This window comes from Centrocercus urophasianus, unplaced genomic scaffold, assembly GCF_019232065.1.
Source record: "Centrocercus urophasianus isolate 14NV4802_14NV808 unplaced genomic scaffold, USGS_Curo_1.0 seq_29, whole genome shotgun sequence".
Classification (NCBI taxonomy): Eukaryota; Metazoa; Chordata; class Aves; order Galliformes; family Phasianidae; genus Centrocercus; species Centrocercus urophasianus.
This window is the reverse complement of record NW_024884855.1, coordinates 6,011,033-6,033,891: the sequence shown is the minus strand read 5'-3', so window position 1 is coordinate 6,033,891 and position 22,859 is coordinate 6,011,033. Positions and strand designations below refer to the sequence as shown.

Genomic DNA, 22,859 nt, shown 5'->3' with positions numbered 1-22,859 from the left:
GCTGTGCCAACACCCGCGCGGCAGCAGCGCCACGCAGGTCGGGCCGCCCGAGCAGCTACGGGGACAGGACCGACCCGTGGACTCCGCCGGGTAACCGCAACGCGCCGCACGATGCCGGGGGCGGCCGCGGGGCTCCGCTCGCTTTGTTCCCCGGCCTCCCCCCACCCAGCCCCGCACTGAGCATGTGCGCGGCGCCCCTTCCTCGCCCCGCCCGCGGGCACCCGCTCCGCACGGAGGAGCCGCAGCTCCGCGCCGTCCCCGCGGCAGCCGGGCCGCAGCCCTGCCGGCATGGAGTGAAGGAGGCGGGGAGCCCCGCGCCGCCCGGCCCGGCCATGGAGCTGAGGAGATCCATCTCGGCCAGCGCGGAGGCCGAGAGACCCATGAGACGCTACGGGGCAGTGGAGGAGACGGAGTGGAAGGCGGAGGCGCTGGGGAGAAGTGAGTGTGGGCGCGGGTGGGGGTCCCGCTGGCTGGGGCAGCCCTGGGCGCCGGGGGCCGGCTGCGGTGCGGTGCGGTGCGGTGCTGTGCGGGCCGGCCCTTCAGTGCCGCCCGGTCCCGGTCTGGTGCTGGGTGCACTCTTGGTTAGCAGGGAGAAGCCACCGCGTTGCTCGGGAGGTCCGTGCGAGGGCTGTGCCCTGTGAGGCTCGAGCCCGAAAGCTGCTGGAGACAAAAGAGCGTTCCTCTGTCGAGGGGCAGGAAGGCAGAGCCGTGTCGGTGCGGTGTGCGGTTCTCGAGTGTCTCCCTGCGAGGTGGGCTGTGCGCTCTACCCGAGGATGAGCGACTTGGACCTCAGCTCTCCCTCATCAAGTGGATTTCGTATACGGCTTTTCATAAATGCTGACAGTCTTTAACGTGCTTCCCGTTTAAAGGCACAAGTGACAGCCGCATGAATCCCTTTGATTATCTCTGGCAAAAGGTGCCGCGGCACAGCACTTTGTGCACTTTTTCAGTGACTGTGCTGTGTTTATGAGCTCAACAAATGTTCTGTGGTGGAGCAGCTTTCTCGAAATTGTAATCCAGAAAGCAACCATTGACATAACATTCCCAAAGCGTCGATGGAAAGACGAACTAAAAAGATGAACAACTGTCAATTCAAGTTCTCACCAGGACCTTGTCTTCCCTGAGATCCCAAGGGTTATTCTCTTACTGACAAAACTATCATCTTCTTTACAAAACAGTAAGCCCACAAGCCCCTTCTAATCCTCAAGGTAACCACTGAAGCAAGAAATCTTGATAAATGTTGCAAAAAGCTCTGAGCTGCTATAAAGAAAAATACTGTCTAAGCTTGAGCATGCTACTGGAAAAAGAGCTTTGTGTGTATGTGCTGATATCTTAGTCTTGGCTGCTGCTGGGGTTGCTGATGCTCTTGAACTCACCATCCATCTGATGTGCATCATAAAGACTTGCCTGGAAGCCTCTTAACATTCTAGAGCTTTGCAGAACTGTGGTAGCAGATTTTTGCCAACACTTCTGCTGTGCTCAAAGTTTTCAGATACTGCTGTGTTCTGGAATTGTGCTTTACCTTTGCCTTCAGTTTTTCATGAATATGTTACTGCTGTCCATATGCTGGTGGCAGAGGTGGAACTCTTCCACTCCTATGCTTCAGCTGCAGTGTTGGTTTTGTTGCAGTGCCTGGCATAGGTTCAGGAATGAATAAATCCACACTTTCTAAAATGGAATTGAAGAGTAAAGTCTCTACTGCCTGAGCTGATTGACTCAGATGTGTACAACAGTTCTGCAGGTCCTCTGACATACAGACTTCTTTCTTGTTCTCATACACGTCTGTTTCAGTTTCAATCAGATCACAAGCAGGGTGTAGTTCTTGTCATAACAAAAACTGGCACCTGGAGGTAACAGAAGGGTTACATTTTGCAAGCTTTGGACAAAAAGATCATCTGTTTGGCAGAGGGGAGTGCGGAGGCTGAGTGGGAGAACCGATCTGCTCAAAAATGTGTGTTCAGCACTGAGCTTCCACCCAAAATCACAGCTTGACCTGGTATCAGAATGCGCTGTTGGCAGGACTGGAACCAAGTTTCCACGGTCTGCACCGTGCTCTGCTGCTGCACTGTCCATCTACACATTAAATTCAGTTCAACAGGAATATTTCAGTATGCGTGTAACAGTGTAGATATAGAATAAGAAGTAATCCAGAGGCCATGGTCTGTTCTTTGAGAAGTAGAACTTTTTTTTTTTTTTAATATCAGGACTTTGTAACTTGAGTAATTGCTCTGTTTGCTCATTGGTTTTGACTTTCTTAAAATGCTGTAGAAATGCTGTTTATGATAGCTGTGTCTCTTTCCTGCCTTAATACTACCACTGACTTCTGGTCAAACATCTGCATTGATTAAAAATAAACAGATCTTAGGATCTGTATTAATGCTTCCTTACAGCATAGGTCCTAAATTGCATGGCAAGATGACAGGAATCTCCAGAAGGTCTGGAAAGAAGCCGAAGAGGCACCATGGCCTTTTTCACTAATGCAATCAATTAGCCTTTGGTGTTTGCATATTGGTTTAAATACGGAATGCTAAGTAGCTGTATTAACAAGAGCAGAAGTCCTTTAGTCCATATGTTTCTGCCCTTTCTCTTCAGGGCACATTTGTTGTGTCTTAAATCAGGATCTTTCTGGAGGTAGTACTTGTAATGCATCTATACTACAGTCTGCACAATGTGATGCTGTTTCCTGGCTGGTGCTTTTATATGTGAGCACAGTCATATCATAAGGGAATAAATATCTTGATTATGTCAAGTTTAGGTAGTTGTTAGTTTACACTCAATGCGTTAAATGAAAAGGGAACTCTGCTAACACAGAACCATAGAGTCCTTAGAGTTGGAGGGGACCTTTAAAGATCATCTAGTCCAACTCCCCTGCAGTGAACGGGGACATCCACAGCTCCCCTGTGCACAGCTGCTCAGAGCCTGCTCCAGCCTGGCCTCGAATGTGTCCAGGGACAGGGTTTCCACCACATCTCTGGGTAACCTGTTCTCTACCTGTGGTATAGAAAGCATTGCTGCTTATTGGTTTTCACGAAGATGAGTTACTTCTTAGCTATTAAGTGTAATATCATGCAGATTTCTATTGTACAGATTATCAGAGGAGTTGTGCTGATTGACCATAGCTGAAGATCTGGTGCCCTTACAACCCAACTGTAGAGATCTCCAGTAGGTTTGCATATAGGATATGAAGCACTGTTTAAAATTTTCTCTTCAACAAAACACTGAAGCATTCCACTTCATATTCAAAACAAAATTTCCAGAGAACGTTAGAAGTGACTGCTTACCACATACCAAGAAATTCTTGCTTTTCCTAGTCCATACACGTAAATGCAGTCATGCTTAAAAATTGACAAACTCTAATAGTGTGGCTATTGCCTTTTCTGTAAATAATCTTTACAATATAGTCTTGGGGAGTCTGCTCTGAAGCAGAACACTCAAGCATTTTGGTCAGTTCTTATTATCAAGTGCACAGCCTCGTTTAGAATCATGTATTGCCATCGGCAGGAACTCACAGTGCCCTGATTAAATAACTGCATGCCATGCCAGGGAAATAGCCACAAAGAAATGAAGCAGTTTTTTACCATCCTTTTGAATACTGCAGATGCCTTTCTGCTGACTTTTTCTTCCTTTTTAGTTTCTTTGGGCTATATGGCTAAACTTAAAATGCAAGGTGAATGTCTCAGCTTCAGTCAACATAATGAGGCAGAAATGCTGGGAAAATGCAAAATATTAATTTTGGTGCAATTTAGTACTGCATGAAATTTGCCCATTGTTTTCATTTGAATGGCAACTCGGTGTGGCTGTACACTACAATAGCCACTGCTATTAAAAGATGCACCTTTTCAACACTTTTTTCATGATGAAGCAGATATGAGGGTTAGGGGGATCCCTTTACAGACCAGCACTGAACAGTTAGACTCCCAGCATGAGACCAAGTGGTTGCACGTGGCCCTGGCAGCTAGTTTCACTTGCTCTCCCTTTGAGCTGTGGTTGTGGCATCATAAGTTTTTATATACGGGCAGTGGGGTGCTGTGAGACAGCAGTACATTCCAGAGCAGCATCAGTCGGGTGACAGTATGTAGTCCTGAGATTTCTCTGGTTTGTTGCAACAGCAGAAAGATAGTATTCTTCCCAGGTTCACAGGTATCCAGGGCTCATACTTGTGGAAAGGTTTTTTTCACCATATTCAGCTCATCTTAAAAAACCTTTCTGAACTGTTAGCCCAAAAGAAACACTTGTCACTGTTTGAACCTCACTCTGTGCATAGTACTCAAATGTTCAAATCCACACAGTATGCTCACCATTTGCACCAATATGCAAATATGTATTTTGCAGCCAGGGAAGGTAACTGGCTTATATCTACCTGCATTCTTTTTGGTTCAAAGTCAGTGATGTTCTGTTCTGAGATGGTTCCTTTCCGTTTGTGAGAATTTTGAAAAGTTTAAAAGAAAACACAACTGGCTGCATAACATCAGTTGTGGTCTGATGCCATGTCTTCTTTTTCTCTTTCAGCGAAGGATGAGGAAAAGGCATTTACACTCTAGTTATGGGCATTTGCTTTATCTACTGGGAACTGCTTATGCTATTATTAAAGCCTGATTTCCTTATCAGAACTGAATGGCTACATCCTACAACAGGATCTAGCTCATGATGTTTTAATATTGCTTTATAACATTTTATAATAAATATTGTAACAGACATTTTACAAATGATTATAAAATCAAGTAGCAACAGAGAAACTCATTTGTCTTGCACAGTGAAGTATGCACAGATAGCATCCTGTGACATCTGTCATTCTGATCACCAAGGAGCAATTAGGGTGGATTCATATTAATAATGTCTCTGTAGGTATTAGTCAAAAAACAGGTTAATGTCAACTTGTTCTTGATTTTTTTATGTCAGTGTGACATCTTAACAAAGATGGATGCATCCTTGATACCTGACGGGGTAACAACTAGATATCCTCATTGTTTGTCCTTCTGTCCTGCTTCATGAGAGTGAAGGGTACTTATGCTGCACCACTAGAAAGAGGTGCAGTGCTGCTGAGGGCTGTTAAACTAGAAACTGCAGAGCAATGCTGGAAATTCAGGAGTGTTCAGCATGAGGGAAGGCTCACATCTGGGGCTGACAAGAGTAGAAGTTTACTACTCTTCCCAGTTAAATCCAAACCCACATCAACTACAGATGCTTCCATCATCTAGTAGTTAAATACTCAGACACACACCTTTGGGCCTTCTCCCAAAATGCTCAACACATTGTGCAAATGTCTGCAAAACCACTTCTTCGCTTTGCTTAAAATGTCTCTTTTTCTGTAATGTATCTTCTGTAATTTCTCTTCATGCTTCCACTCTGGTTGAAAAACAGAACAAAAAAAAATGTTTCACAGGCTTTGTATGACCCAGCTCTTTCATGGTGATGCCTTTGTGTAACTGAATTCTCCTAAATTGTTAATTGTATCTGTTATATGCAGTAAGACAGACAAAGCAGATTAAGCTTATTCAGACCATCAACTAAGGTAGGTGAGAAAGAAGCTAACTGAAGGATACACACATCGTATTTCTTTTTATAGAAGCAGCAAGCCTGCTGGTTCTATGAAGGTCTGAATGCTAGTTTCCATTAGGAATGTTATTCTTCCCACGTCTCCATTCATTAGAAACAAATAAAACCACTACATACTGTGTAGTTTTTGAAAAGGGAGTGACTGAAAAATTACAGTATGTGACAGTGAAACACTAATATGGAATGCCACTTTTCTTAGAAAATATTTGCCCAAATACTGCAATCCTCAACAAAGATTGTTTCAAGGGATGGTGCCAGCTGTATTTATTACTTGTTCATAATTATTGATGCTAATGGATTTATATTTTAGTTCAAGAGGAAAAGCAGCCTTTGTCTGATCTGTGAAACCAAAAATCTACCACTTAATAATTGTGACCAGGTCATTCTGGTACAGCCTGTAACTGATGAGGGAGAGGCATATCTTTGTTTTGTTTTACTTCAATGAAAGCAAACGGAACGATTTTCAGTGAGATTTATCCAGTTTACCCTATCTACACATTGCCTCAATCTAATTCCTCCTCCCATGGCGGGGTGCCCCAGGCAGCACAGGAAATAAAGAAAGAAGGAAAAGGGAGGATGGAAATATTTCACTTTTGTGTGCTTTATTGATAAAATACTGGTCAGTAACTGGACTAATTGGACTTCAGAACAGCTTCTTCCATGTGCAACTTCATGTTGGTCTCCCAGCTCCATGGTACTCTGTAGTGTAGATCCCCATGGAGACACACCATCCTACCTGGGGACACACTTCCTATCACATTTTGTGAGTTTTGCAATTCTTTCACTTTTCTATCTTGCTACAAGCTGTAGGTCTGCACAGCTTCTGAGCAAAAAGTGCAGGGAATTCACTCCCTGACGTCCCATGGTTCTAAACATAGTTGTCTCCCTACAGTACTTTAGATCCTTACATAGTACAGCCTGTTCTACAAAAAAAACAGAAAAGAACAAACCAAACTACCCCAACCTTATCAGAGCCAAAGGGGCTGAGTGTAGCAGGAATGTGGCTGGTTCTGGATACTATCAGGGGATCTCCAGCAAAAAATGTGGTGGTTATGCTAAATAATCTGGATCTTACTGCTATATCATGTACTTGCACAACAGCAAAGGCATTTACCTCTGCAGAGATGCTTGTAAATCACAGGGTTAATGAATTCCAAAATCTCCATGCCCAGCTGTGTGCTTCAAGAAGGAAATGAACACTTAATGTCTAATGCACTGTTTATGTTCAAACCAGTGTCAACCAATAATGTTGGAAATTATGAGGCTCAAGTGTCATATTTAGGACTGTGCTCACAAATTGTTGAATTTCCTTTAAAGATATTTTACAGAAAAAATGCATGGGACCTGGAAAGTAGGACACTTTGAACTATACATACCATCCCTGCTGCTGCTAGCCTGTGGGATTAGGGATTCTTTCTGTCTAATTTTTCTGATTACGTTTGATAATTGATTCCTTAGTTGCATAGCATGTTTTCATCAGTGTAACTGCTTTTAAGAATGCATGCATCTCAAGGGTGGTTTATAAAACAGGATTAAAAACTTACATTTGGGATTGGGCATGCACTGCAGAGTACTGCGTATAATGCGTGGCATTTGTAGAGTTTCCTTGCAGTTTCTGTGCACTGTGAAGGTTGGAACTCTAATTCTGAATCCCAAAGTGCTTTTCCTCTGTAGTTGAATACGTTCCATTTTCATAGAAATCACCCTTAGTAACACAGTCCCAGAGACTCAAAAGTAAAGAATGCTAATATGTTTCCATCAGGCACGATTTACTGTCTGCTACATAAAAGGTAGAGTAGAAATGCATTCACAATTCAAAGAGGAAAAATGCATGTTTAGAGGGCAAACTGTATGTGAAATCAGCAGGAGTACGCTTGGATAATTACGTTAGTTGCCCTTCAGGATCAGCATTGAAACATTAATTATAACATTTTGTCAGCTCATAAAGGGCAAAATATTTGAGAAAATAATTTCAAGATAATTCATCATTAAATGAGAATTATGATTTTCAGCAAGACAGGTGGCTCACTGCTAGTGCCTAATGACTGCAAACACCACCAAAATGCAAGAGATAATTTGTTGTTGCAGGAGCAGCAGCAGTATTTAAGGATCTTTTTACTGCCCTGAACCACTCCCCCCTACTCAAACTTTTATTGATTAGGAAGGGTTCAGAGTTTTTCTACAGTAAAATTTGTCTCTTATATACTGATAAAATTGTAAAATTGTAAAAGATTTAAATTTAAAAAGTGGTTTAACGGTTTTTTTCATCTCTTGAAGAAAACAACTCCAAAACTAAGAGGCATCAACAGATCATTCTACCACTTAAGTCCTTCCAGTGAAGCCATAGTAAATGTTAAAATGTTACTAAAGCCAAATGAGCAAGATGGCGACCCGACCTCTGTGCAAAATGACAGAGAAGCTTGACTGGCACTTTAGAGAGAAAATGCAGCCCTGACTTCACTGATGTCACTGCAAATTTCCTCAGTAATTTCAGCATTGGCTTGGCTCTGCCTTCGTGTCCTGCAGCTTTGCTAACCTTGGTTCTCCTTAGAAAGTTCCAGGAGGGAATTTGGGGTCTTTGTCAGTTCCACAAGCATTCCCCTCTGTTCTGTCAGGTTGCTCTATGAGTTGGGCCTACCAGCCCTCGCCATGATGCTCCTGTCCAATGGAGCCATGTGCGGGGGCAATGCCATTTCAATCTCCTTGTCTCTGAGCAGTGAATCATTAGCTAATAGATTGGAGCCCATGGTGAGTGGCTGGTCCTCACACTTCTGTTGGAGAGAAAAAGGCCATGTGGTTCATTTGTGTTCCCTCTCCCTCAACCAAACTGTAGTTTGTTTCCTCTCTCATCTTCTACCATGATCTGGGAGAGGACTAAGATGACTGCAGTTTGGCTCTTAAGACTCTCAAGAAATAAGGCAGAGACGTTTTTGTCCAGGCAGATACTTGTCTGAGTACGTAGAACATGATAGCAAAGAGCATGGCCACAGAGTTTCTGAAAGCCAGTAAAAACAAGATCTGTTTGTCTCTGCCTTGGTGAGGTGTTGAAATACTTTGACATTACAAAATTTCTAGCAGTGATTTTTTTTTTTAATTCTATACAGAAAATAGGTGAGAGTCAGATCTCTGTTTGGCTCAAAGTTAAAGATGCTGCACAGCCTTCATCTTCTCACCTTGGAGACCTCCAGGGAGGCAGCAAGCTCAGCTGGTTGCCAGCTGTCAGAAAGAATGCATTGGTATATTAAAAGAAAACTGAATCAAAATGAAGTATGCCAAAGCGATTAGCTTGCCAGAGAATGACTCCACATCCACAGATGAAAGGCATGTGCAAAAGAGATTTGGGTGGTGGTTCCACCTCTAAAAACGCAGCTTTTGTTTGTGGGTCCCTGGAAGCACTGTGGCCCAGACACAATAGAGCAAGTCCCTGCTATGACTCTCTGCTGCCCAGCCTTTGCTTTGCTGCCAGAGTATACCCACTGTATGCCAGTGTGTTTAGGAATAGTAACATTCATTTTCCTTATAGTAAAATCTGAAAATTATACAATCTGTAAACTCCCTTTCTCTGGGCTTCTGAGGAGCATATTCTCAACTTTAATTATAAGCTGGAGTGGGAATACGTTACAAACCAATTTCTTTAGCGTCTAAAGCAAATTCTCCTTACCAGATCACTTTGGCCCTTACTGGATTAGATTCACAACTGTAGTATTTATCCTATCATTTAGAGACTGTAAAAAATCATTCACCAGCTGCTGGGAAGATGTTGAGAGCACTGTTCGACAACTGTGTTATTAGAGAGCCATGCCACAGAGGGCAGAGAGAAACAGAGAAACTATCTGGTATGTGATTGGGGAGTATTGTTAAGATATGAAATTTAGAAGTGTCAGTGGCCATTTTACCACAGTTTCACTTGCAATTTATGTTGCTGTTTATCAGTAATGCTTATGGGGTGTTTTACATAAAACTGCATGTTCCTGAACATGTCCTTCAAGGCCTGAAATCAAACAATTTGGTAATTTTTTTTTTTCCAAAACAATATAAAAATGTAGAGATGCAAAATTAAATCAGCTTTAAAAACACAGTGTTATCTGCAGTTGGCACTGCTGCAGCAGTCAAGCACTGAAGCTTTTTGTTAGAATTACAGGATCAGAAAATGACTCTAGTGAGGAATAAAATGAAAAGCCACAGGTTATTCCCATTGACCACTGAGTAAAATGACAGGAGTAAATGAGCAAGTAATTTGTGTTTTTTAATATTCCCTTTTGATTCTCCATCATGTAAGAGTAGGGGATGAATTGGTTTCTGCGGAACGTGGCTTAAATATAGTCTTTCTCCTGAGTGCACATCATCTCAGATGGGAATGTGCATTGATTTCAGTGGGAGGTGTGCACCAGGGAAGATACCTACCACAGAAACTAACTGTACCAATTGCTATTTACAGCCTTCTGATAGAACTGAATCTCACGCTGTGCTGGGCATGGAAACCCCCTTCCTGAGCCATCCTGACTCCTGGCAGTCTTCCTGATCCAGACTAAAATAGCTCCTTGCAGATAAAGGTCTAGCCCAGCACCACTGGGGGAAGAAAAAAAAGAAAAAAAAAAAAAAAAAAAAAAAAAAAAGGCTTTCAGGTCAGACCTTCAGAGGCAGTTGCAGTTTTCCCTCATATTTTTTTTGCATCTCGTTTTCAATCTATTTTCTCGTAAGAACGACTGTCAGATCATATACACTAAGCAGATTTTCTCCCCAGGCTGCATACAGCTGAATATTCTCCCCATTCTTAGGACAAACTGCTGTTTAAAGTGCACAGGTGGTATTTTCAATTCATAATAAAAGGTGAAAGGAATATGTAGAAAGCAGCGTTGATTACATAATCAGAATCATATATTTGAACGTAAGGCAAGTTTTCCAAAATATATCTGTGAGATGGAAATACTGATTTAACAGCGTGCACCCTGCCCCATGTGAAAACATTACAGAACAAACACTAGGAGCTTTAAGATGATCAGAAATAAACTAGAACCATAGTTCCTGTTCTCACAAATTTTGCCTCTAGAAACAGGTAACTAATCCATTCTGATTTGGGATTTTTCCTTCTGCTCTAGAGAGAGAACAGAGGGAATGGTGCTTGTGGGGTGAGAAGCACTGAGGTACCTGCAGTTGGTTATGGAAAGCAAATTAGGGGCCTGTATCTTCCTGATAACAGGCAGGTGAGTGTAGGTGGGGAATTGGCAAGGCCATTACTCTGTCCCTCTTCTTCACTGCTGGAAAGGGTTGGCAAGTGAAATGGAGAGATGTACAGGAATTTCCTATGTACCTCTTCCCGAGCCAGAAGGAAGCCAAGATCTGTGGGAGACCTAGGCAGGCTGGACAGTACTAGTAATGACTCATTATTCACAAACATAGGAACTAAATTGCTGGGGATTTCTGCAAGCAGCAGTTCCTTAGAGGCTGAAACAGTTTAATTCAAGATCAGCTGATTTGCTTCATCTCTACTCATATCCACAAAGTCTAGAGACAAGAAGGAGAAATTGGAAGAGCAGAATATTACAAGAACCTTCTGAGCCTTAGGCCTACTGGGATATTGAAGGCACACTTCTGTCAGGTTAGGTCAATAGGAGAAGCTCTGATAAGTATGCTATGGTGCACCTGCTGTAAAGAGAAGAAAAAATGCCACTTATTTCAGCTTTAGTGAGAAAAATCAGGTTGCATAGTCTCACAGTGACGTGTGAAGTGGTCTGGGGAAAATGGCTTCCACACCTTATTTAAAGCCACCAGGCAAATATGAAAAACCCTGTTGTCAGAGCATCTGACAACAAGAAGTGCAGTACTGATACCCAAACTACATTTCATTTAGAATTGGAAATAACAGTAGGAAGTCTGTTCAATTAGTGCAAATTAAAGTACTTTGTTAAGTCTGCCATAATTCTCTGCAGAACTTATTATATGGACAGCTCTTAAGTCCCACTCAAAACCACTTAATCCTTCTTTATACACAGCAGGAATGGCTGGATGAGGTACCACAGGCTGATTTGTAAATGGACTGCAGTAGTCTTGAAGAGTCTGTGCTCAGTTTAGGCACTGGGGATGCTGGAAGTTGGTCTGAAATGCCCGTGCTGATCATGATGATGCCCTTCTAGCATGCTGTAATTGAAAAATTCTGTTTATGAGCTAGGACTGTTTGCACTCTGTCAGTGTATCTGAGACACAGGCAAAGCCACTCTGTGTTGCTAGATTTTTTAAATCTGACGTCACTGAGCAGTCACTCGTAGTCCAGCTTGCATCTGAAGGCATGCAGGTCATCTATAACAATCTTATTCCAGCCCCCATGAGGGGAAAATATAAACTGCTAAATTTAGAATCTGGATATTGAGAACTGTCTCAACTCAGAAATGCAGTTTATATTGAAACAGAGAATGCATTTTCAGCAGACTGGAGAATCACACGTGAATCCACAAATAACATCTCCAGGACTCCTTAATTCAGTGGAACTTGAGCTTAAAAAGGATTTTATAAAAGGACTTAATTCCAAACTCCCTTTGCTGTTTACGATTCTGTTTTCCTTATTTTTATGCATCTGTCCTCTAAGAAGCTGAAGAGACGTATGCAACTTTGTTATCATTGACTGTAATAGCAATTGGCTGGGGCATGCAAATTGCCTAGACTGTCTTGGAATCAACTTCAAAGTAGAAAGGCTGAGCCCTGTAATTGCAATGTCAAAGCCCCAGAGCATTTTCAAGACCCAGCGTGTGAGTGCTATTATGGTAATGTTTGTTAGTGGACATAATTTTGCATATCCTGAATTTATTTACATCAGAAGCATTTCTACAAACTTCAATCACATTTAAGAATTCCTTATTTTGGACTTATTAGTAAGGCACTATCAAATGAGGCCTGAGGCTTTTATTTCACTGTTAATGGGAATAAGTTTATAGGAAGTTATATTTATCTATATTTTCAAAGAAACATTTAGTTCAATATTAAGTTTAGACTCCCTAGGCATTTACATTTGTGGGTGCCAAAATTCTGTTTTGTGATCTGTAAATATTTTTGTATCAGACTGCTGCCATTGTGTGTACTAGTGAGAAGTCTTCCCTGTCACCCTAAAATTTACTGTTTAGGGGACTATCCAGGGCATTGGGAGTCACAGATCAAAGACATTATTGAAAAACGTACAGAAAGCTAGCAAAAGTCCAAACAGTAGAAAAAAATGTACATGCAAGTCTCTATGATAGTGCTATAAAACAGTAGTGTATAATCAACAAATATAAAGATGTTTTAATTATGAAATAAACAAGAGAGTTTGGCAAAGCAGGTTATAATAACAAAAAGAGAATAGAATGCTTACCCCTATCCTGGGCTCACTACAAAACTCCAGCAGAGCAGATCTCCAGAAGAGATCCTTGTCTGTTGGCAGTCAGCTCTTAAATAGGTCTTGGGGGGGGGGGTCGGGGGGGGGTGCAGCCAGGCTCCACCTCTCATGGCAGCACGGGTGAATTGCCTTCACCTGTGCTCCAGGGCTGACTCAGTGCTTGCCTCAGGTGGTCAATCAGAGGTTCAGGCCGTGGCTCAGCAGTTCCCATACAAGTACCAAATCACATACAGATTTACAGCTAGACATAAGATGTTCTAGTTACAGATAATTAGGTAGCAGACTTTCCTATTGTACCAAACCCTTGCAAATGCAACGCCCTTAGATCCAGGTGAAAGCAGAGACGGTGTGCTATCTTGATGTGGTACGTTAATAGAATGCACACTCCAGACTTTTTACATGAAGAGTCTGGAGGCTTTGTGTGGGCAATGTCTGACTGCAGAGAACACAGGACTTCAAAAAACTAAACTCTACCTTACTTACTGAAAGAGTAAAGCCCCAGTTAACAGCCAGGTTATTTTTTCTGCTTCCAGAGTCCACTCTCTTGCAACTGCAGATAATTGCTCAGTACCACTTACACACAAAACTTCTGATTTTTTTTGGCACTGAAAAGATGGTATATTTCCTTTCACTTGGTATCCTCCTTCAAAGACTGCTTCAGAATGTCACTGTTTTGGATTGTTACTAGTTTTTAGTCTAAATTTGTTCTTTACTTAGCTTTACTCTAGCTATTATCATTTAACATAAATAATCATTTCCCCTTTTCCTCATCCTCTCAGCCACCAAAACCTCTATCATCATAAGTAGAGGAATCCCACAATTTGACAGTGTCAAAAATCAGGAGAATGCTGAAACCTGAATGCTTAAGTGCAAGATGGAAGAAATGGAATTTATGCTCCATGTACAGGATAGCAGTATAGATTTTAAGTGACATTAAGGATGAGCCTGAATATCACGTTAAATCCTGTGCTTTGCTTTAGATTTCTACAAGAACTCGAGACTGATTCACAGGGTCTTCACTGTCAAAGAATGAATGGCTACTGAGAGAGGAGCTGTTTTCTCCAGATACCATTACAACCAGAATGATGTCTTCTAGGTGTAGAGCAGTTTCTTAAACTAGAGAGAACTTTTTCCTGGGGGAAGTGTAAGATTAAAGGGTTGCTTAATTAGCCTCTTAGGAAATGGGAACTGTCAGAAATGACAAAAGACAAAGCCAAGAATAATGACTGCTTATAAATTTGTCAGGATAATAAACAAGACAATTTATTTGATGTCTTGTTTAGAGGCAAGATCTTTACAAATTTACCATTCTGAATTTATGCTGGTATATATCCTTAAATAGGGAGCAAGAATAGAAAATGGTCCCTAAAATAGCTGAGGATCATCATTTAACCATCAAACTTGCAGTTAGCAAAGTGCTGGAGACCATCCCTAACTACCAGTCACCATCACTGCCTGAATTTCTATTTCTATTTAGGAATATGAAGTTGAATTAGACAAATCAGGATTTTTTTTAAGGTTCAGTTTTAAAAACAGCTTTTCTTCATTGCAATACTACATTGAACTACAGCATAAAAGATGCAGAGCAACAAAGAATCTCATTTGGGTGTTGGGCAGGTACAAGCACTTTGTAACACATCAGACATGAAAAGAGTCACTGTGTGCAATGCTTCCAAGTATGACACCATAGAAACCAAACGGCTTTGAGAGTTAAAGGAAGGAGTTAATATTGAATACTGTGAATGTAGAGTTCATAGTCCAAGAGAAATCTCAGTGAGACCACAGTGCACAAATGCCTGAAATAGGAAATAATAGACTCCTGCTAACATGGATTTGGAAGGTAAATAATGAAAAATAAAAGGTCAAAGCTTGAAGATAAGAACAAGAAAGTAAAGAGCAAGGAACTCAAAGAGAATCTTTTGATAACAAGGGTCTCTTAGATATGGAACAGGGGACAGTGATTCCAGAAGTGCAGTGGGCAATTGCACCTAGTCCTTTTTATGATCTCTTCTTATCTAATTTTAAAATTGTCATAGAATAGGAGTGTGAAAGTGAGAGTTTTGAAATGGAAAGTCAGGTTGTAATATGGCTAGACTGTAAATCTATCTAATGATTTAAAACTAAAACAAACAAACAAACAAAAAACCCAACAAACAATATTAATGGCCTGGACAAAATATATATAAATTGTTATACTTGTGCTGGTGCACTCAGACCACAGGTGACCGTTTAAACAGAGCCATTTCCACTTATATCAGATGAACTTAATATGCCCTAGAAGGAAATAACAGGACAAGGAATTAATCTCTGGTGTTTTTTAGCAATAGGTGGCTTGGTTTTCTCTCATCATGTTATGGTTTACAGACTCATTCAAATTCAACAGAGTAATAAATGCCAGTTCTCTTTTGGGATTTGGCTTCTTTTTTAATTCTGGCATTCTTCTTTCCCTCTGCTTTGACCAAAGGCTGGCATATCACATCCCAGTTCTGCAGAATTCATCAGACTGTTAGTTTTAGACACAGAATACTAACAGATTTCTGAAAAGCTGAGTCTGCTCTGAGTTCCAGCACTTTTTCCATACTTACTCCTTCAAAGGCAAAAATAGCTGCGTGCCTCGAAAGGTGATTTAAATATGACAGAATGCAAAAAAAGAGGAAAAAGATAGGTTGAAGTGAAAAACATTGAGCACTGGATTAGGAGAAAGGGCCTGCAGGTCTGATTGTCTTCACAATATAAATTCACACTTTCCTGACTCCCTGCCTATGCTGCTTTTTCCCCTGCAGTTCATATGGTATAAGGCTTGCTGCTAAGCCTTCTACATAGAAGATAACCACAGTTTTGTTTCATTTATCATTTTGAAGTTATTTACATGTGCTGATCAGAGTATTCAAAAGTAGAAGAAAATACACGTAACGTCTTCAAGCTGTGCATAAAACTGCACATACCTGCAAGTCGTGGTAGCCTATTAGAACAGAAGGGAAACATTTCATACATTATGTAAACAAAAATTTCATACATTATGTAAAAAAAAAAATATATCTTTAATATTCAGTGTTGAATACTAAACCAGACTGAGAGGTGATCAAATACTGAATGAGAAGATGAACAGAGCAAAATAAAGAATCATTATCCACATATGTCTTCCCATTTTTGAAGGTTTCAAATTCTTCTGAATTAACTTTTGGTATTTATTATGTGATCAATAACCATCTTTTTAGGCTTCTTGTGCCTTTTCTGGTCTTTATTAATTCTGCTATTGTGTCCTATAATCACCAGATTTTCCTTTAATTACTAAAAAAAACAACAAAAACATCAACACCCCCCCCCCCAAAAAAAAACCCCACAATCCCAAACCTATTTCCATAAGCAATATAGGCAAAGTAGACAATCAAGGACGATGAAAAGTATTTTGTATTCTCATCAGTTGCAAAATAGAAGTATTTTCAATGCAGCTAATATTGCAAAAGTGCTTTTTACGCTGATTATAAGCGTTACTATGAAAGCAGATTTTCCTTCCTCCTACAAACAGCAAGTTTAAATGTATGCTAATTCATTTGTATCATCTCAGAGAGGTGTCATGCTTCTCTATAGGTTGTAGCAGAATCTTTCTACAGGTATGAATTTCTTCCCTCTTGATTGTGGAGTTGCTGAATGGACTGCAGACTTGAAGGGACTGCTCTGGTGTAGTGGTTTATCTCAGAATATAGGTGATCTTGAAGCAGCACAGTATCAGCACAGAAGCAGCACAGTAGACAACTGAGCTCAGAATACTGAACTCAGTATTTCAGTTTAGTTGAAACACAGATACAACTGTTACTCCCCATGAAAAAGAAAATCACCCATCTCCTTTTTCTTTTTCTCCTAATGATTGTTCAGGAACAGGGATATTTGGTGACTGTGATATTCCCTGAGATCCTGGCATTTAACCAGCTTTCAGTGTGCATCTCTGGTGCTTTTCTGCCAAAGAGGTTCCCAAGGGCTGCCAGATCTCACAGCTGCCTATTGTGAATCCAAGCGTAAGGCCAATCAACCAGCCCCGAAGTCTGCCCTGAGGCATGGAGCACATGAAAAAACAGCCGTGGGATTTCTAGTTGCCCCGCTGTCTAGCTGAGATGCTGAAAGTTTGGATGCCTGGTTTAAGGCAGTATTTCAGGACTCCAAGATTACCTCCTGTGCATTTGGGAGCTGCACTGCAATTGAAACTTCTGTTTCCAGTGCCTTCTGGCTGAGCAGCAGAGAATTCAACAGCTCCAGAACTACTCTAGATCCCCAGACACTGATAGGAAAGCAGGCTCTTTGCATAGAGGCATTCCCTTTGGCTCTGTAGTAAATATACTGAATCAAAGAATAATCCCCCAAATACTCAGAATTCCACTTCACCGGCATTCTATAGCACAGAATGACCAGTGTTACTTGCAAGAGCAAAGAACATCTAGCTGCCTGTTGAGGATGTGTGCTCGGTCTGTCAGCTGAAAGAGCATTTCATGGCTCTTACATGCTACTGATTCTGAAATGAGTAACTGTGTTGCTCAGCCCATAAAGAAATATTAAAAAATCATAACAACCACAATAAGAAAGCAAACATTTTCAGCTTCCTGCTGGAGGAAAAATTCAACTCTGTCATCTCCAATTCCTATGGATTTTTTCCAGAAAAATAGTAAATAAATAAATAGATAGATAGATAAATAGATAAATAAAAAAGAAACCTTGATGAAGGCTTTGTCGAAGGCTTGATGCAGTAATGAGGAGCATTTCCATTGATTAGTGAAGGTGGAGGAGGATCAGCATCGGGTACAACAAAAGCTGGCAGCTCTCAAAGCGTTAGGCAAGCCCTGTGCTGAGAGTCACAAGACATGGGCAAGGGCAGTCCTCACTGCTAAGGGTGCCCTCCATTGGTATCTGAGCAAGGGGTGTCAGAGCAGACCTGGAGAAAATAACCAGTTGGCCACAGTTCGGATCTCCAGGAAAATCCCTAGCGACCAGGCAGGTCATGTGGGATGTCAAGTCTAGGTCTTGAGATCTACTGCCAAGCAAAAGGAGGTAGAAAGGACAGGGAGCCTCTGCTCACGTGTCACAAGGCCAGACCCCTGCACCATGTCTGAACCAAGCCAATGTGCTCAGAGCCGTGCCAGGATTCCATGCTGGTACTGTCCTGTGCCACCTTCTCTTTCCCTGAGTCTCCCCATTTTAAAATACACAATATTGCCTGCATTGGGAAACCAGAAACAAATACAATGCAGCTGTTTGTATTGTGTTTAGCTATTAGCTGTACTGATACGATAATTCCAGCATAAAACATTGAAAACCATTCCACAGACATGCCAAATTTAATCATTCTCAGGATTCACAGTAATAGAATACAGCAGCAGGCTAGATTAGGAATGAATAATTAGATGTAAGATTTTTCTGCTCAGGTTAGTTATTTGCTATTGCATCTGCTCCACATCAGTTAAATCAAAAAGAAAAAATAAACAAAACAAAAAACCACCATGGTACCTGCACCTCTGCATGCATTTGAGACAACAATATGTGGTGTAGTAAAAGGGCTGCCTGGTCAGTCATGCCTCCAGGTGACAAGCTAGTAACAAACTACATGAGTCACCTGGTTCTTTACACATTAATACTTTTTTATTTTTTATTTTTTAATCTGGAATGTTTTGTATGATACCAGTTTGTTTTTCTGCATTACGCAACTACTTCAGTTTCTAACAAGTGTGGGTTTTTGGTTTTGGTTTTGTTTTTGCTTAAGTTGCACAGTCTGGTTCGCTTTTCATCTCTAATCTGAGCCTCTGGCTTACTTCTGCTTGGCTCATCAAAAAATAGGGGTCTTGAAAACCTTGATTTTTAAACCCAAAACAGCATTGGGAATGCACTTGTTCTGTTAACATTTAATATACTTCATTGAAAATGGATTAGTTTGAGAATTTCTTTCAATTCTTGAGGAAAGACCAATACAGACTTGAATTCTGAACAAAATTTAATCATTAATGGTATTTTAACAAGGATTATTTTATTACTGGACAATAAAAGGGAGTGGAAATAGGCCTGAAATTACTCAGTCTGAATCCAATCCAGATCAGCAATCATTTTTAGTTGACGTACTGTAGCTGGGCGGGCTGAGCAGCTGCTTGTTGCTCTGTGTTATCTACATCCGACAAGCCATACAACTGGATTGCACTGCAGTCCTTCCAGAGCTATCAGAAGTCACAGGCTGATGAAACAGCATCTCCTTTAAGAGAGTTCATCCCTTTTGAATACTTAAAAAGTGGCAGGATAGTTGAGTAGTTATCCTTACTTTTGCTGGAATGGCTCCTCTGTTACTAAACACTGAGGTGATTATTCAAGGCTCAGCAATTCACAGTTTCCAAACACAACAAATTCACAAGTATGGAAAAGGATGAACAATGTCCTGAAGAGACACTGTGATCCATCAGACCTTGAACTAGCTCTGCTACAGACTTGCTGTGTATTCATAAGCAACTCATTATTCCTACTGCCTCTGGACTGCACATTGTCTGTGTGCTGCTATAGGTGTTCACAGAATAGAGGTCCAATTGCTGTTGAATGCAACCTGAATAACAATGATATAGTTTAGGTTCCTGAGGCACAGGTTTGGTATTATTTGCATTATTAATATACTTCACTTTCTCTATGCATCTGTTGTTTTTTGTTGTGGTGTTTAGTTGTTGTTTAAAAAAAAAAAAAAGAGAGATGATGATAAAAACCCCCCCAAATGAGAGTTAGTAGAATTAAACAAGCTAATGGTTGTAGAGTACAATGAGCTTCTCAGTGGACTACACTGTGCTTGCATCAAGTGACAGCAGCAGGATTCTTACTGATTATTACATTTCTGTACAGCTTTTCTTACTAATTGTTCTCAAACTATTACTTGGTACAGTGCATTCTCCCATTTCTCCTTTTGTTGCTTCAAGCTTCTTTTAAAGTTTTCTTTGTGCTTACCAACTTACTAGATATTTCACTTTTTTGTTGCTTTCATCACAGGTGGCTAATGTTCCATTTGTCATTGGCATGCTGAGGATGCAGTGTGATCATTAAGTTAATAACCGTTTTAACTATGCCAGTCTACATTTAAATTGAAGCAAACATATGCAGAAGTAGCTTCTGTTTTACCTCTCCACTCAATCTCATTATATGTAATAGCTCAATAATCTTATTTCTATATAGTAATTATTTTCATGTTAATATCCTTTTGTGCATAGAGTAATAATGTTTTACTTGTTTCTTTGTCACCGGAAATTATCCTGGGGATTCTACAGCATGGAATAATTCAATCCTGTCACTAGCTGTGACTAATCTGTGTTGCTTTCTCTTCTGCTTTATGAATTCTGGCTCATTACCAGACTGAGCTTTGATTTCTGTAACAACAATATATGCTAAAAAAAAGTTGATTGAGACATCTGCTTTAAATAAAATGAAATGTTTCTCCTTTCTGTTATGAAAAGGTGAGAGATGTGGAGAGACATGGAGCTGTACAGAACCATGTCTCAGAGCACTAAAGGTGTCATTCATCACTAGGGCAGAGCTAGAGCTTTACTTGAAGCCTTAATAATGCTAACAGATTCATTTCCAAGAGGTTTCATTGCAGGAGCACAAAACATTTTATGAGCAATAATTATCCTTCAGGATAGGCCGGTTATCTTCAGTACTAGAAGAGAAGTTCAGGCACAAACAAGTTGGTGATTTTTGAGAATCACAACAATGAAGGTATATGGTGGGAATCCTGGCCTGTGGCCTCTTTAGGGGCTTATATTTCCACGTATCCTCTCACTTATTCTCTACTGTTTCAAAAGTTCCAGGAAGTACTGTGTTCCAATTGCATATTTTCCCCTCAAAGCCTTTCTTAAAAATGATATTCTTCAGTGAGAGCCAAAGCACATGTCAGTTCTATTGAGTGTGTGATATCTATGGACTCATGTATATATAAAGTAAATGGGCAGCTGTCAAAGGAGCTCATTTACCTTTGAACCTTTAGGAAGGGAGCTTCAGGAAAGCTGAAGATTTGATGCAAAATCACATAGTTCCTTAAAAGTGTACAGATAAACATGCATAAAGTATGGACTGTATCCTTCAGTTCCTTCTTGGAAAACCGTATGTACCCCTCCAGAACTGGCTCTTTAAAATCTCTTCAAGCACCACAGTATCACCATACTCTGTATCCTCACCTCCACATTTCTTCCTGTTTCAACTGTCCTGTTCGTTTGTTGGGTTTGGTTTTTTTTCCTCAGAGTTGCTTTAATTTAACTCTTCTTATTTTTCCTTCCAGTCTGAAATGTCTATGAGAATTTATTTACAGTATGCTCATGGGACATGTACTGCTGTGGAGATAAACTGCAATACTCCTTGTGTCTCTGTGTTGTTCTAGTTGCATCCCTAAGTTTGCAGGCAGGTTGTGAACTGAGATCTTACGGTTTCTATATTTATTTACCTCTACTTTTAAACCTGTGGTGCCTTGCTTATATTTTGGATTCCTTTGAAATCAATATAATTTTGGATACCTTTCAAGAATATTCTCTCTGGTTCAAACACACGTTGAGTAGGATGTGAAGGAGAATCTGTGACTGTACTGCAGGGGTCAGACTAGACTAGCGCTTGTCACAATAATTCTAGCGTTGACTCCAGGCACATATGGCATGAGGTTTGTTCATAATTCCCCTCCTGAAGTATTGAAATCACGGTGTGATCTGACCCAGAGGGTAAAACTGGGGCACTTAGAGCTAGAATTGCAGAGTGGGATTAAGGTTCCTCCTTCCCCCCCCCCATCCCTTTTTCTGAGATCTTGAGAATTAATTTTAAAACATGTATATGTGTATTATATCTGTGGCTCAGTTTCCAATTACCAATATTATTGGCTTTAATTCATGGTAGCTTCCTATTTCCTACTTAATATGTTTTTGAGAAATAAATTTTCAAATCTAATTTTGCTACAGTTAAAGTAACTCAACAGGCCTGAAAAGCAACAAGAGGCAAAACTATACTTAGAGGATCAATGTTTTATTGAACAGCAGTCAAAAGAATGTAGAACATCTGTTGAGTACTGTATTGCAGTTCTGACCACCTGTTAGGTAGGTGGATTTTCAGAACACTCAGGAGCCTTACTCTTTACATGTCACTACTTTGTCAATGACAGAGCTGTAACAAAACTTCTTAAACCATCCACGCTATACCTCAAGTAAATATACCCCAACACACACAATGATTTCTGATAAAAAGCCCATCTTCTAGAGGCAGTAAATAGCCTTACTCTATCAACCAGTTTTGCAACCTGAGTTTTAAGAACAACTACTGTCAGATGACTGTTGTTGTATGAGAGCGATAGTCATTTCCCCCCCCCCAGTATTCAGTTCTCTTAAAAAATTAATGATTTCTTATATTTTTAAATTTAGTTCCTTCCTGCTGAACTGAACACAGAAGTAGCAGGCAATACTAACAGGATAACTTAAAACAACAAGAAAGCCAAAAGAGCCTCCTTGCCCCTCAAAAAAGAAAAGAAAAAACAAACAAACAAACAAAAAAACTCAAGGAAAAAAAATATAGGGCCCAAAGAATTTATTTTTCTATCTTCTAGAATTCCATTAATTTGTTTCCATACTGGGAGAACAGGTCTTTGTAAAACTAAGCTGATGCAGAGAGATGCGTTTTCGGATGCTTTTTGGTTGAGATTTTGTAGTTTTATTTTTACTCCATGTTCCTGTTGGAAATTCTTCTTAGCTTAGTCCATCATGAGGGGCTTTGGAATTCATCTCATAATTAGTTGAGCAGGTTTTTTTTTTTTTATTTCAGATACTTTTTGGCTCCTCTATTCTGCATAATCATTTTGACCTCTCCTTTTTCTTTTCTTTTTTCTTTCCCCCCTCTTTTTCATGGGGTTGGAACAGGCCTCCTTTCAGGGATATGTCTGCCAAAATACACAGGCACT

General features: G+C 40.5%; 1 protein-coding gene across 2 annotated transcripts in view; it reads left to right on the top strand.

Annotated features, from left to right (window-relative positions):
- Positions 1-326: 326 nt before the first annotated feature.
- Positions 327-22,859, top strand: part of BMERB1 (bMERB domain containing 1) — a 44,786-nt gene continuing 22,253 nt past the window's right edge. For both annotated transcript variants that reach the window (XM_042828246.1, XM_042828247.1), the window contains exon 1: positions 327-438. In XM_042828246.1, coding sequence (XP_042684180.1) covers positions 333-438 — 106 coding nt within the window. In that variant the 5' untranslated portion in view covers positions 327-332. The remainder of the gene's footprint in view (positions 439-22,859) is intronic.